At 46.3% G+C, this 12,539-nt stretch overlaps 1 protein-coding gene across 1 annotated transcript; it reads right to left on the reverse strand.

The window, feature by feature from the left end:
- Nucleotides 1–233: 233 nt before the first annotated feature.
- NUFIP2 (nuclear FMR1 interacting protein 2) lies at nucleotides 234–11,355 on the reverse strand. Its single transcript, XM_035900507.1, has 4 exons — nucleotides 9,752–11,355; nucleotides 1,909–1,941; nucleotides 1,229–1,283; nucleotides 234–611 (listed from the first exon to the last, which is right to left on the reverse strand). Exons 1-3 carry the CDS (start codon nucleotides 11,253–11,255, stop codon nucleotides 1,231–1,233), a joined length of 1,590 nt encoding a protein of 529 aa, XP_035756400.1. The 5' UTR covers nucleotides 11,256–11,355; the 3' UTR covers nucleotides 234–611; nucleotides 1,229–1,230.
- Nucleotides 11,356–12,539: the final 1,184 nt, after the last annotated feature.

A 12,539-nucleotide genomic window follows, 5' to 3' on the forward strand; every position in this document is an offset into this window, starting at 1 on the left:
CCCATTTTTCCTTTTTTTTTTTTTGCCTTTTTAAATATTTTTTCCTTTTTTTTTTCTTTTGAATTTTTTTTAAAGAGAAAAAAATAATTCAAGAAGGGTGAAAGTTAGCAGAACTCAATTCCTCTTCAGTTTTCCAATGAAAATGGGAAAAAAATCCGGCACATTTAGTGTTAGGAGATAGACAGAGCAAATATGAAGCACCTACAGTTGAAAGCAGAAGTTTGGTTTGGTTTTTTTTTTTTTTTTTGTTGCTCCCAGTAATACAATGGCATTAAACTATGGGAACAGTGTGTTGTTTTTGTTGGGGTTTTTTTTGGTGGTGTTTTTTTGTTTTTTGGTTTTTTTCTTTTTTTTTTCTTTTTCTTTTTTCCCCTCCATATTAAATGCCTAAACAGATTGCTTATTTTTGCATGTTGTCTTTTAAAATGAAAGAATTCTTCAGTTGCAATAGTCCAACGTGTAACCAGAGCCAGGTCAACTGCGTGACTTCACCATACATCCTAGAACTGCAGTATTACCATGATTCCCCCAGAAGAACGATGCTTTAAGACAATATCCCCAGCATAGGGTTGGCTGCTTTACTCCTGGCAAAACATGCGGATTATAATTCTCTGGAAAAAAAAAAAAAAAAAAAAAAAAAACTCTGCAAACTTCAAGGCGTTTCTCCAGCATTCAATGGAAAACAAAACAAAAAAAAAAAAAAAACCACCAAAAAACCAAATTGGGGAGGCGGAAGGGAAAGGGGAGATGAAGGATGGTGAATCATCCTGATTTCCCTGTGATTAGTGTGTCACTACAGTCACGGAACAAGAAACAGAAACCTTGTCAAGTGGAAATGCCTCTCCAGTGGGTTGCTGTTGCCCATGCAGACGACAGCAGAAACTTTAGAACCGGGCTTGTAAATTGAGTCTGTATTCATTACTCACTTGCATTCACTCTTTAAACAAAAACAAAACAAAAAAACCGAAAAAAATCTATTCAGTACCGGAGATTAAATAATCACGTGTGTAGTCTCGTTGAAATAAATTTTCAGATTCCTTAAGAAGTCTAATTACTTTCAGTTGCCATTTTTAAATAACTATATATATATTTGTATATATTATCCTGTGATTCTAGTTATGGTTCCTCTGCTGCACTGAAGATTTAGAAGGAGCATAAAAGCCTTTTGTCCCCCACGAACAGCACAAATGCTGCAGAAAGGTTATAACAGGCAGTCTCGTCTTGCTACCTTCATTGATCCGGGCGATCCATGGCTTCATTGTAAGTGATTATCCTTTTGGGATCTGGAAAGAAAGCAAAATGCTAAGTTTTCAACAAGCTGCTTTCAGGACCCCTGGCTGAAGATGTTCATAAGAGATCTGCAAGGCACTCAGCCGTTAGCAAGCCTGTCCTTAGGACCCCCAGCGACACGACACCACCTCCCACAAGCGCGCTCCGGAGCCCGGGCTGGCCGAACGGAGCAGTGCCTGCTCCCCACGCTACGCCCCCGGGCAGCAACGCCGCAAGCAGCGCACGAGTCTCCACTTACTGCTCTCCCCACAAGCTAAAACATCTTTGCAGGCGAAGCGTGGGGATACACCAGAATTTAAAACTTATTCTTGGGTGTTGCACCCAACACCGGAATAGAAAGCAATTATTGTATACGCATAGGGAAGATTCATTAAATCTAATTTAACCCTGGTTTGATTTCTCTTTTAGAGACTCTATTTCTCTATGAACACCCCACCGTTATGGTAAAGCTCGCTGTCCTGACTTTTAGCTCTCCAAAACACAGATAAACTCAGGCTCCAAACAGCAAGTGCTGAAGAACCAAACCCGGGCATCTCTGGACACCGAGACAACCCGCTCTCAACACCCATCCCACCAGACAGAGCAATTCGCTTTATTTATTCCATCCAATAGCCTTACCTTGCTTCTGCAAATTCCAAACCGATTCCATTTCTGTGGAGGCAAAATGAGAAGACCATTGTTATTACGCGGATTTATGCTGCCATTAGAGACAACTCCAAACACGCTTTAATTCTCCGAGTGCGGCACGACACCGCTGCAGTTGTGCTGAGGCTTTCGCACAAAACCAACCCCATCCAGCCCAGCCCCAACCCAGCCCGCAGGATTGCACGAGTTTGACATGAATAACCCAGCAATAAAAGACAGCGACACGGCTGTAACATCGTCTTAAGGGTCAGATGGCCAAACTGAGCATCAGAAATGTCATCGCCATTCTCTGCTCCTACAAATCACAATCTAACTTCGGGCTTTACTCCTCTGACTCCAACGCTGCTTCACACATTACAGCCTCAACGAGTAGCCCGGAGAGAGGATTTTTATGAGCTGATGCTTAGCGTGTGTGAAATCAGAACCGCTGGACAAAGTGAGTTTCTCATGGTTCACAGCATGCATCTGCTGAAGCACACCGTGCAGATTCCTCTGCTAGCACCACGGAAAAACCACCACAAACTTATCATCCGAGAACCAAGGTGCGATGCTCCAGACCCCTGGCTGCCCGCTTGCCTTGCAGCTCTTTCCCCAGTTTCCCTCTACAATGCACTCATGGGCCAAAACCAAACAAATCCTCCCTGATTCTCACTGAAAAAGTGCATGCTTTTGTTTACCTAAGAAGTAACAGCAAAGTTAAATGCTCTTTTCATTCACATTAAGAAACAGAAGGCTCTTCACTTTAAAACATCCCCCAAATTAAGTCACATCTTTAGAGACCTATTCAAAATAACTACATTTAGCCACTACTAAGTTGGAACTTTGTGAGCTAGACTATTTATAGAGACACTAACCGTACCCCGCGCCCAAGTTTAAGAGACAAAATTACAGAAAAGGAGCATTTAGGAGGAACACAACCTGTGAGAACGGTCTTTCAAGCCTCCCTTCCGCCAGAAGGGAGGGCGACAGGGATGGAGAATGGCAGTGGATTAAGCAGCTACACGGTATGTGCGGTAAAGCACAAACCAAGGCAGTAAGTAAACTAACTGGCAAGGGAAAGGAAGAAGAAAAAAAAACCCTAGGAAACTCGTGGCCTCAGCACGATGTGTGCCAAGCGTCACCTCGATCAACCGCTTGCATGTTTGCATCCCTTCTCCAACCCTTCATCTGCCCTTTCTCCGCTACAATCTCAACCTCCCTGGGGCAGGAAATTGCATGCAAATAAATTTTGCCAGCCCTCTCTGCACAATTAAGTCTTTTGTAAGGAAGGCCCTGACAAAATTTTAAGAGGTCTGTTATTTTTCCATCACGATAACAGCAGCAATACTTTGCACTTTTATCAGGGGAACCCTAAGTGCTTTGGGAATAGTAACCAGCCTCTAACACCCCCAGGGACATAAGCAACCTAGCAAGGGACTACCTCCCTCCCTCACCCGCCAGATGCAGATTCCCCAGAAGTAAAGTGAACCACCTACTAAAATTACCTCAGCAGAGTTAGTTTTCCATTCAGCGAAGTTCGAAGCATCACTTCCTAATGGCTAAGGAACATCACCTATTTCAACAGCTTTCCCCAAAGGCAGGGAACAGAAAACTACTCTCAAGTTGTTGGTGCCTCCGCATCGGAGCAACATTTGAGCATCAAATGCAAGGCAGAGCCTGAAGTGCTGCCTGCTACTGGATCTCCATGCAAAAGACCACGCTTTCTTCTGCTCTTCCATTTGGTCCTAACTTCACTGGACACCACAAGAATGTGAACTGCTTCTACTAAGATGTGCCTGACGGTAAGGGACAGTGAGATACTATCAAAGCCACACCAAAACCTTTTAAGTTCACACAAAATTCTGGTTTTTTTTTTAAAAAAAAAAAAGAGCAAACCAACACCCAAACTCCTCAACCTTTTCAGACTTCAGTCTTCCTTCTCCTTCTTCAGACAGGGAGCTAGAGAGGGTGGCGTAGTGTCCTGTAAATAAATCCCAAACACATTGGCTGGCTCGGCCTGACAAAGCTACAGAAACAAAGACCATCGGCAAACCTGATGCGTTATCGACTGTCACCAAATATTGTCTGCCATTGGAAGAGCAAGGTCCTCCCCTCTACAAAAAAAACCAAGTTTTGGGCTAACTGCAACACAAAACTGGGGAAAAAAAAAGGTTGTCCTTCAATCTTAAGATAGAATTTTATGATTTATTCTGCTTTACTTGGTAATACATTAGAGTTTTTCTCCGAGTTCTGGATCAGTTACAGGCTGTGGTCACCTACAACCGTCCCAAGGTGCTGTGACAAGAACCGTGATCACTGTCAACTGCTTGGGCAGACCTCGGTGACCGATGTGGTGGATGGGGAGCTCAGCAGAGCCACGGCTGCACAATGCCTGGCTCCAGCTTGCCAGAGCAGTAAGCACAAGGATGCAGGCTGGAGGAAAAGGCAGCCCCCACAAGCTGGTCATATAAGAGGCCCCAAGTTTGATTTCAGCCCTCCTTCCTTGGGCTCAAGGAGCTCTTTTCTTGAGCCCACTGCGTAAAGCTTCCAAGGCGAGGTCAAGCAAGGACTCTTAAAATTGCTCACCCCTGCATGCGAAAAGGGGTACCCTCACCATGAGTCTGAGTCCACCTCTGATCTCAGCTACCGACCCAAAACCGTGCGCTGCCGCTTTCCAAAGCAGAAGGTGGTCAAGACCTGACCAACAGACAGGGGCCACCATTCCTAAAACAGGACATGCAGCTGGGGAAATGGGACACTTCCTTCTCAGCAGACTCCAACCCAGCTGGAGAAAATACCATCAACAAACCTTCGCACAACCCGGCGTCAAAGCCAGCTCCGCTCAGAGCTGGGGCAGAACTAGGTCACCTCCCGTGTCCCTTCCAACCTCACCTTTTCCAGAATTTTTTACAATTAGCCGGCCTCTCCACAGCCTTCTGGATTGCTGAGGAATTGCCAACAGCCCCAGCCACATCCACCTAACAAGCTCCAGGGAGAGGAACCACTTTTTCTGGGGACTATCACTGAAACAAAGGGTCGGTGGACGAAGGCTTTGATGTCAGGAACAGACTAAGGCACGCTCTGGTGGATTGCAGTGAGATTCCTCATAGGTCAATAAACTTTATAGCAGGACTGTTACTTAACCTTGGAGGGGAAAGAAGTCTTTCTGTGGTAACTTGTTAAGACAGGCACTTTTACCCACGTTTTCCTTGCTAGAGAGGCTGTCCCTGTAGACAGAAGCACCTGCACAACGCCACAGAATGAGTTCTTTGTTCTTACAAGCCTAACATATAAACTTGCAATCATCTCTAAAATGAAGCGCTAAAACGAATCACAAAGAGGGACCAACTTTGTCTGATTTTTCTGCTTCTATCTGCAGGACACAACGTTTAAGTTAGGGGATTGCCCCAGAAGCAAAGCGAAGACTAAAAATTCAATGCTGTGGAGACTCATTGCTGTACTGAAAACACTGTACTCACCCTGACAACTGGAAAAAGCAGAGACTTGAAGGAGAATTAAATTGGCTTTTGCCCCACAAGACCATAAGCCACAGACTGAGATCTAACCCCTTTGCACCAAGGGGGATGGGAAACCAAGGTGGTTTTTTTTCCTCCCTCTCCTGATGTAAAGGATGAAACTTGCTGAATTCACAGCTCTGCTATTTCTTCTGACCCAGTTCATCATTCTGGCAAACGCCACTCCTGGCTGGCCCACGCTGCCTTGCTCTATTTTCCATGCTTGCTCTTCTGCTTCTTCACGTGAGCAGAGATGCTGGTGCAACTGAGATGCTGAGAAGGAACAAAGCAGCAGCACAGGCAGAAACTCAGGGGCAAGACAGAAGAGGGAAACACTGCAGTTCCCTCTCCTCCACCTACGTGGTCTTTGCTACTGTGCAGCTGAACCAGAGACCTAGAGTATTTGCTTTTAAGCTAAGGACAAGCAAACCACTGAGCTTCCCATCACAAAGCTTGCCATGTAGAGCCCGGTGTTGGTGACAGACAGCCTGGCCTAGAAGGCTGCAACTGCCCAAGCACAAGGAGATTCTGCAAGGTGTTGACAATTATTCAGATACAAAATGTTTCATCCAGCTGTCTTTAAAGGGAGGGTAAAGCAGTAAGAAGACAAATTATTTCAACAGAAGTAAAGCTGATATATACCCAGCCTCCTCTTCTGAAGGACCAAAAAAATCTGCAAGGACCAGTTTTACCTCAAAAAGATGGGGATTTTGGCAATGCCACACTGGAGCAGAGATTCAGTTCTAACCTAGACAGGGACAATGTCCCTAAGTGAGAGCATCACTCCTTCCTGGCCCTTCCAGTCTCCCACACTACGCTACCATCCCTTTCTCCAGCCACATAAGCAATAGGCCCACCAGTGCTCAGCTAAACCCAGTATGTCACCCACAAGTGTTTCAAGGTACCATCACCGACACTGAGCGGCACATGCCATCAATGAAGGCAGCCATGTTGAAGGATCGTGTTTTACAGTCAAGCAGATCAGATGATCAAGAGTCTTTCTGCCCTTTAAAAAGAAAGAGGAAAAAAAAAAGCAATGCACAGAGCGGGGGCATAGGGGAAACCAGCGTGAAAAGCATCCAAGAGGAGAACAGGAGGGTGCATCATCAGCCTTGCCAGCACGTTCCCAATGCCCTGACTTCAGGGGAAAAAGCAAGCTGGGCACACACAGAAGAGCACAGATTCCTCCCCCAGGACCCCACTCTGCTCTGCAGCCACCCAGCCTTACACCCCAGCACAGCCTTGCCAGCACGCACGGTGCCGCGGTGGTTTAAGCAGGATTACTGCACCAGAACCAGCCCACGCCTGTGTGCTACCTCCTCCATCCATCCTTTTCCAGGAAAGCTGTGAAGCAATTACAATCTATAATGCCCCTTGCAGTCACTGGGCAAACCGTGCAGGGGAAAGCCTGGTTTGCTGGAACAAAGCTACCGAGTAAGCTGGAGGCTTTCCCACAGCCTATTTACAGTCCAAGATGAGGATCCACATAACCTGAGCCCAGCTACAGCCACAAAGAGCGCAAACAAGGGTACGAGCTTGTGACCGACAGGTCGAAGCCCTGCAACCGCTTGTGCCAGAGCCTATTCCTCATCGCAACACCCGGAGCTTCATCCTTGCACCATGGGTAGCTTGCACGGGACTACTGCACATGGAGGAGCTCAGGGTAGGGACCCCACCAGTGCTCCATGCTCACCCCATCCTTGCCCCGCAATTGTTTCTCTTTGTGTCCATAACCCCAGAGGCAGGGCAGATCTGAAGATCAAACTACCGAGACTTTGCTCAAAAGCAAACAGATCAATCTGAAGAGGGAGAAGTTCACCCTCCTCTCGAAATCAAAACCAAACAGTCTGAGGATCCAGCTGCCCGGGACACCCTAACACTGTCCCAGGCAAACCCACACGCTCGGGGAGAGTGGGGAGGAGGGGAAGGCAGATTGTGAAAAATAAGTGAGCAAAATCGCTCCTTTCCCTTTGCTGAGGAACTGGTTGGCTAGGAGTGGGACCTCCGGAAAGCAGCCCAAGATAAAGGGAGCGAATGGTGTGGGAATTCACCACCGCACTGCTGTCCTGCAAACACGCCCTGCCAGCTCCGTTTTCTGGACATTTTGCAGCACGCTGTGCCAGAGGAGCTCACCCAGGGGCTCTGGCTGCAGGATCACGGCTGTGAAGAGGGGATGGGGTTTTCCACCTGCATGGGGCCAAGGCAGGCACCATTCCTCCCAGCTCTCCTCAACAGACTCGAACACACAAAATGCAATACTCAACATCATCAGAGATGTACTAAGACCAGGACTGAGCCCCCGCTTCATAAACCAGCAATAACACCTGAAGACTAAGTAGGAGAAAGACAAGCTCAAGCTGTTTGGAGCACCTCTATCTGCAATAATGACAACACTGATTAGAAACATCCATCATCTTTCACCCCTAAGTAACACCTAGAAGTTGGCACAAAGACAGCTTGAAAAATAAATCTGCAGCGAGGAACGGGTGGGGCAGGAGCCCCTTTCCCCAGGGCATCGCAAGGGTGTTTGCTCTGGATGCTGAAAGCAAGAGCATTCACATGCAGAAGCATGGAAAGAGCAGAAAATGGTATTTTAAAGAGTGCTTTAGGTGTCCATTCTTGCTATTGAATGCAATTAACTCCGGTGTTTAGAAGAACTAAAGGCAGCCAGACTTTGAAGTTAACACCTCCTTAAGAGGACATGGGAAGGGAGTGTTCTTTATTTTCCTGTTGTTACTATTGTTTTACTGGGGTCTGTCAGTCACCCGGCCAGTGAGAAAGGGAGAGCTGATGAGCCTGGCTGTTGTTGCTTTTCTACAAGCAAGTTCAGGTTGACCAGAATAAAAAGAGAGAAACTTAAGCGTCAGAAAAATTTGCGAACTGTTAAGCAGAGGATTGCCGAAGACTTCCCTTCTGCACCATGCTATGCTTTCTGGTACCCCCATTTTCTGATGAGAAATTGGGATTTAGGCTGCAGGCAGACACAAGGAATGAGAACGGAAAGCTTGCTTTAATACTGGAATAGGCTGAGCAGCGGGTAGAGGAGGAAGACCCAGATAAAATCAATTGATGACTGCTGTTCTCAAGAATACTAGAGCTTAAAATGTTAACATCGTGAGAGTGTTATGACCTGGAAAAAATATTTGGAGTTACTCTTTTAAATGACTGGGCTTACTCGTACTAAAGGAAGGTATCTAAGTTTCCATATGCTATACACAAAGAGTTTGCGAACAGGTAACTTAAGAACTTCACAGTGGATCAAAACACAGCAAATTTGCCAACACAGTACAAATACCAAGCCCTCTGCAGAGGGAGCATTATCCCCATAGCTATGTGGAACAGTAAATAAAAAAACAGATGATCACCTTTTTCCCTTCAGGTAGGGGGATGCAGGGAGAGGCAACGGGGTGGGGGGGGTGAATAAAAAAGGAAAACACAGCCCAGCTCCCATTAACACTGAGCCAGGACCAAAAGCCAAGAACAGCCACAAGACCTCAGAGCTTCTGGGGCTGAGGCTAAAGCAGAAAGCAAACCGTCCGACAGGCTTCCCTCTCTTCCTTCCCAATTTAAAGCATCTGTATCATGTTTGAGTTGTTTCAGTCTCAAAAAAAAAGGAAAAAAAAAAAAGGAGCTGGACCACAAAGGACTCCATGAAAGCAGTAAAATCACCTGAAAGATTTAGCCTGCAAAGACAGAATTCAATCTGCAGCTTACTGAAGAGTTGATAAGCAAAGACTTGCCTTGCTGGTGCCACAATACTCAAGAAGGGCAGGGGAAGAGTGTGTGGGGGGGATTCACTTAAAAAAATAAAATAAGCCCACCATGAAAAGCTGTAGGAGTATTTCTTTTCTTCCTTCAAAGCCATGATTTCATGGCCTGATCTGCCCAGGGGAGAAGCTGCAACACTTCGGTGGTAGAGGTGTGAACATGGAATATGAAGCCTTTCTGGTGACAGAATATCACCTGCTAAAGCTGGAACAGAGCAGGTGAACTTACACATTTAACTCCTTGCAATGCCGAGAAGCTCATTCCATAGGAATGAGAATGTAAATCAGACTAACTAACTATTATCCCTATGAACATCACTTACGCTTGTCCGTAGGAATGGGGAAACAAACACCTCTTAACATTAATTTAAACAACCGCTTGAATAACATTCCCAAACCGTTATTGCCATTAGAGATAAAAAAAAGCAAAAAGCTCATTTTCAAAACAATCAGAATTGCTGTAAGGAATAGATCATGTTAGAATATTGCATTTAAAAAAATAATTATTAAAACAAAAAGAAGAGAATGCCTTTAGGCAGCAAGTTAAGCCATTACCTTTAGTGTGATATATAATAGCAGCCCTCAGGTCAAAAGAACCCCAGCTATCTTTCCTTTCTAGGCCTCTCTGGTACCTCTGTTCTTTGGCGGAGGCTAGCAAATTGTTCGTAGGAGAGGCCAGAGGATTCTCTATTTCATAGTCTTTTGAAAGAAACACTAAAGCACCTTGGCTACCGGTGTCTGCCTTTTGTAGGTCACCTGTGTGATGCGACTCCAAAGCTAAGACACCACCCTCAACAGCAGTCCCAGGCTTAAGAACAGCACTAAGAATTTGAGGGCTAGTCCGTTTATCCAGCTCATAAGCCTTAGGAAACACAGGTTGTTCAGTTCCTGAGGGAATGATTTCAGCACACTGTGAAACCAAAGTGGCAGGATATTCCCCTTGAAATGTCACTTCCATTAACTGATTATCCGCAGATTTCCCCACAACAGTGTCGGGTCCAGCGCTGGGCTCGTTTATGAAAGACAAACCCCACTGATTCTGGAAGATATCTCCCAGGTTCTGCTGATTCGTCTGCGATGGGAAATCGACTTGCGCTGTACCCAGAAGCACAGTTTGCATATTTGAAGGGTAGATAAAAAGGCTAGATTTCTTTTGTTCGAGAGCTGTTGAAGTTGTACTCATGTCCTGGGGTACTGACTCGGAGGAGGCTGATGGTACAGTACTAGCAGCAGTTGAGAGCAGTGGCTGGGTCCCTGGCGAGTACGCACTTCCATCAGTCCCTGCCAGAATCGGCCCATTCGAGAAGCTAGCAGAAGTAACAGATTTCATAGCAGACATGGGGACTTGGGAGAGTCGACTTGATGTTTGGGCCTGAGTTTCCCCGGCAGATGACGAAGATGATGAAGACGACGTGGATGGGGTTTGAGCTGCTTTGTTGAGGTTTTCTTTAACTTTACTTGCATAACTTATTTTGGGAACTATTTTAGCACTGCTATTGTCCACTGGAAAAACTGGGGGTGGTTTAAATAAGGTCCATGAATCCTCTTTAGACGTAGCCGACGATGCGTGCTTCCCTTTGGGCCGGTCATCAAACTTCTTGCTGCTAATCCCAGGTTTGGCATCAGAGTTTTTTCGCTGTACATCCCCAAGTCCAGGCTTTCCCCGGCCTGCTCCACCAGCCCCAGCCTCGTATTTCCAAACAGGCTTAGTATTTTCAATTCGGTTCCCCTTTTGTTCACTATAATCAGGCTTGAAACTCTCAAGTTCCTGTTTTAAGGTTGGTGCACTGACCTCCTGTTGCATTATTTTGTCCTGTACTAGATTCAAGTTCTCACAACCCTTGGCACTGTTGCGCCTGCCTTTCCGTTTTTTAGGCGTAGTATATCCACTCTCAGAGCCACTACCATCATTATCGGCCCCTTTGCCTATGTAGCCATTCGTTATATAGCTCGAATTATTGGTTACCACACCGTTTGGAATGGACACTCCCTCTGGCTTGTCTGAGGACTGGCTTTCCCTAAGTTTATTTTCATAGGACTTCTCATTCTTTTTGTCCATGCTATTTTTCTGAATGAAGTTCTTGGTTTTAATTCCAGCTTTCCCCAAAGCACTGGCCTTCACGGTCTGCTTTGGGGTCACATTAGTGTCTACGAGCTGCTGGCTGCCATTGGGTACCCTGGATCCTGGGGTGGTGGCTTCATCAGAGCACAGGCCCTTTAATGACACTTCTCTTTCTCCTGCGTTACCATTTAGCTCTCCGTAGCCTAGAAGAAAGCCAAAACCAACAAAAGGCAAGAATTAGAATGTGAAATGTTAAACTTCTGATTGCAGAAAGCTGTAATCAGCCCCAAACATATCCAGTTTCCTCAAGCAGACATTTTAAAATAGGAAAACATCCAGTCTCTGACATACAAAAGCACACGCTTATTTGCTGGAAGCCACAGCAAGAAGGGTTAAGCAGAAAAGTACCAGCAGCTAGTGACTCTCTCATACAACAGGGTGCTGTAGAGATAACAGAACAAAGCAGAAGTATATACACGCACTACGTAAGGAAAATATACTGCACTAAAGATCACTGGCAAGCTGGAAAGCTATTTCATCAGCTACTATTTCCAGGTCACACAGAGGAAAAAAATTAATTCCCAGGATGCTTCAAGACAGAGGGATCCTCTGCCTTTGCTGCAAGATTTGTTGAAGTTCAGAATCCATACTGTGAACAAGGGCCAACTCCCATCACCTCCTTCAGCTCCCAGACCTGCAACACCAGCAGCCCTCCTTCTCACCCTCCTCCCAAAGGCCATCTCTAGTAACAGGGAGGGGGGAAAGCCAAGGAAAAAAAAAAAAAAAAAGCCCTTTTCCAAAAGGAGAACCAGCTGACAACAAATCAAGCCAAAACATTTGTCTCAAAATGGGGAATGATACCTGCAAGCACCCTTCCAGCACCACTGGCGCAGCTGGAAGCCCAGGGCAGTCCACACTGAACCACCTCATCTTCCTCAGCTTTTTTTTTTTTTTTTTTTCCCCCTCCAATCTCTGACCAGAGGCCTATGGCTTTCGAGGACCCCGGCTACAATGCCCCAAGAGAAGCCTTGAAGCCCCACTGAGAGGCGGGAAGAGCACGCAGCACCCAGCTCAGCAAATACACTCCAGCTGCGGACGGAGCAGAGGGACCCGCTCCGCTGGGATGAGCAAGCGCTGTCCTCACTCCTCCCGACTCATCCCTCCTGAGGGTGGCCAGCCTTGCATCTCCCCCAACAACTGACCCACCTACGGCTTCATCTGCAGCCGCACAAAGTCAGCCCAGCACATGGAGTCCCCCAAGAACGAGAGCGGGCAGAACTC

Source organism: Egretta garzetta, unplaced genomic scaffold (assembly GCF_000687185.1).
Source record: "Egretta garzetta isolate BGI_Z169 unplaced genomic scaffold, ASM68718v1 scaffold108, whole genome shotgun sequence".
Classification (NCBI taxonomy): Eukaryota; Metazoa; Chordata; class Aves; order Pelecaniformes; family Ardeidae; genus Egretta; species Egretta garzetta.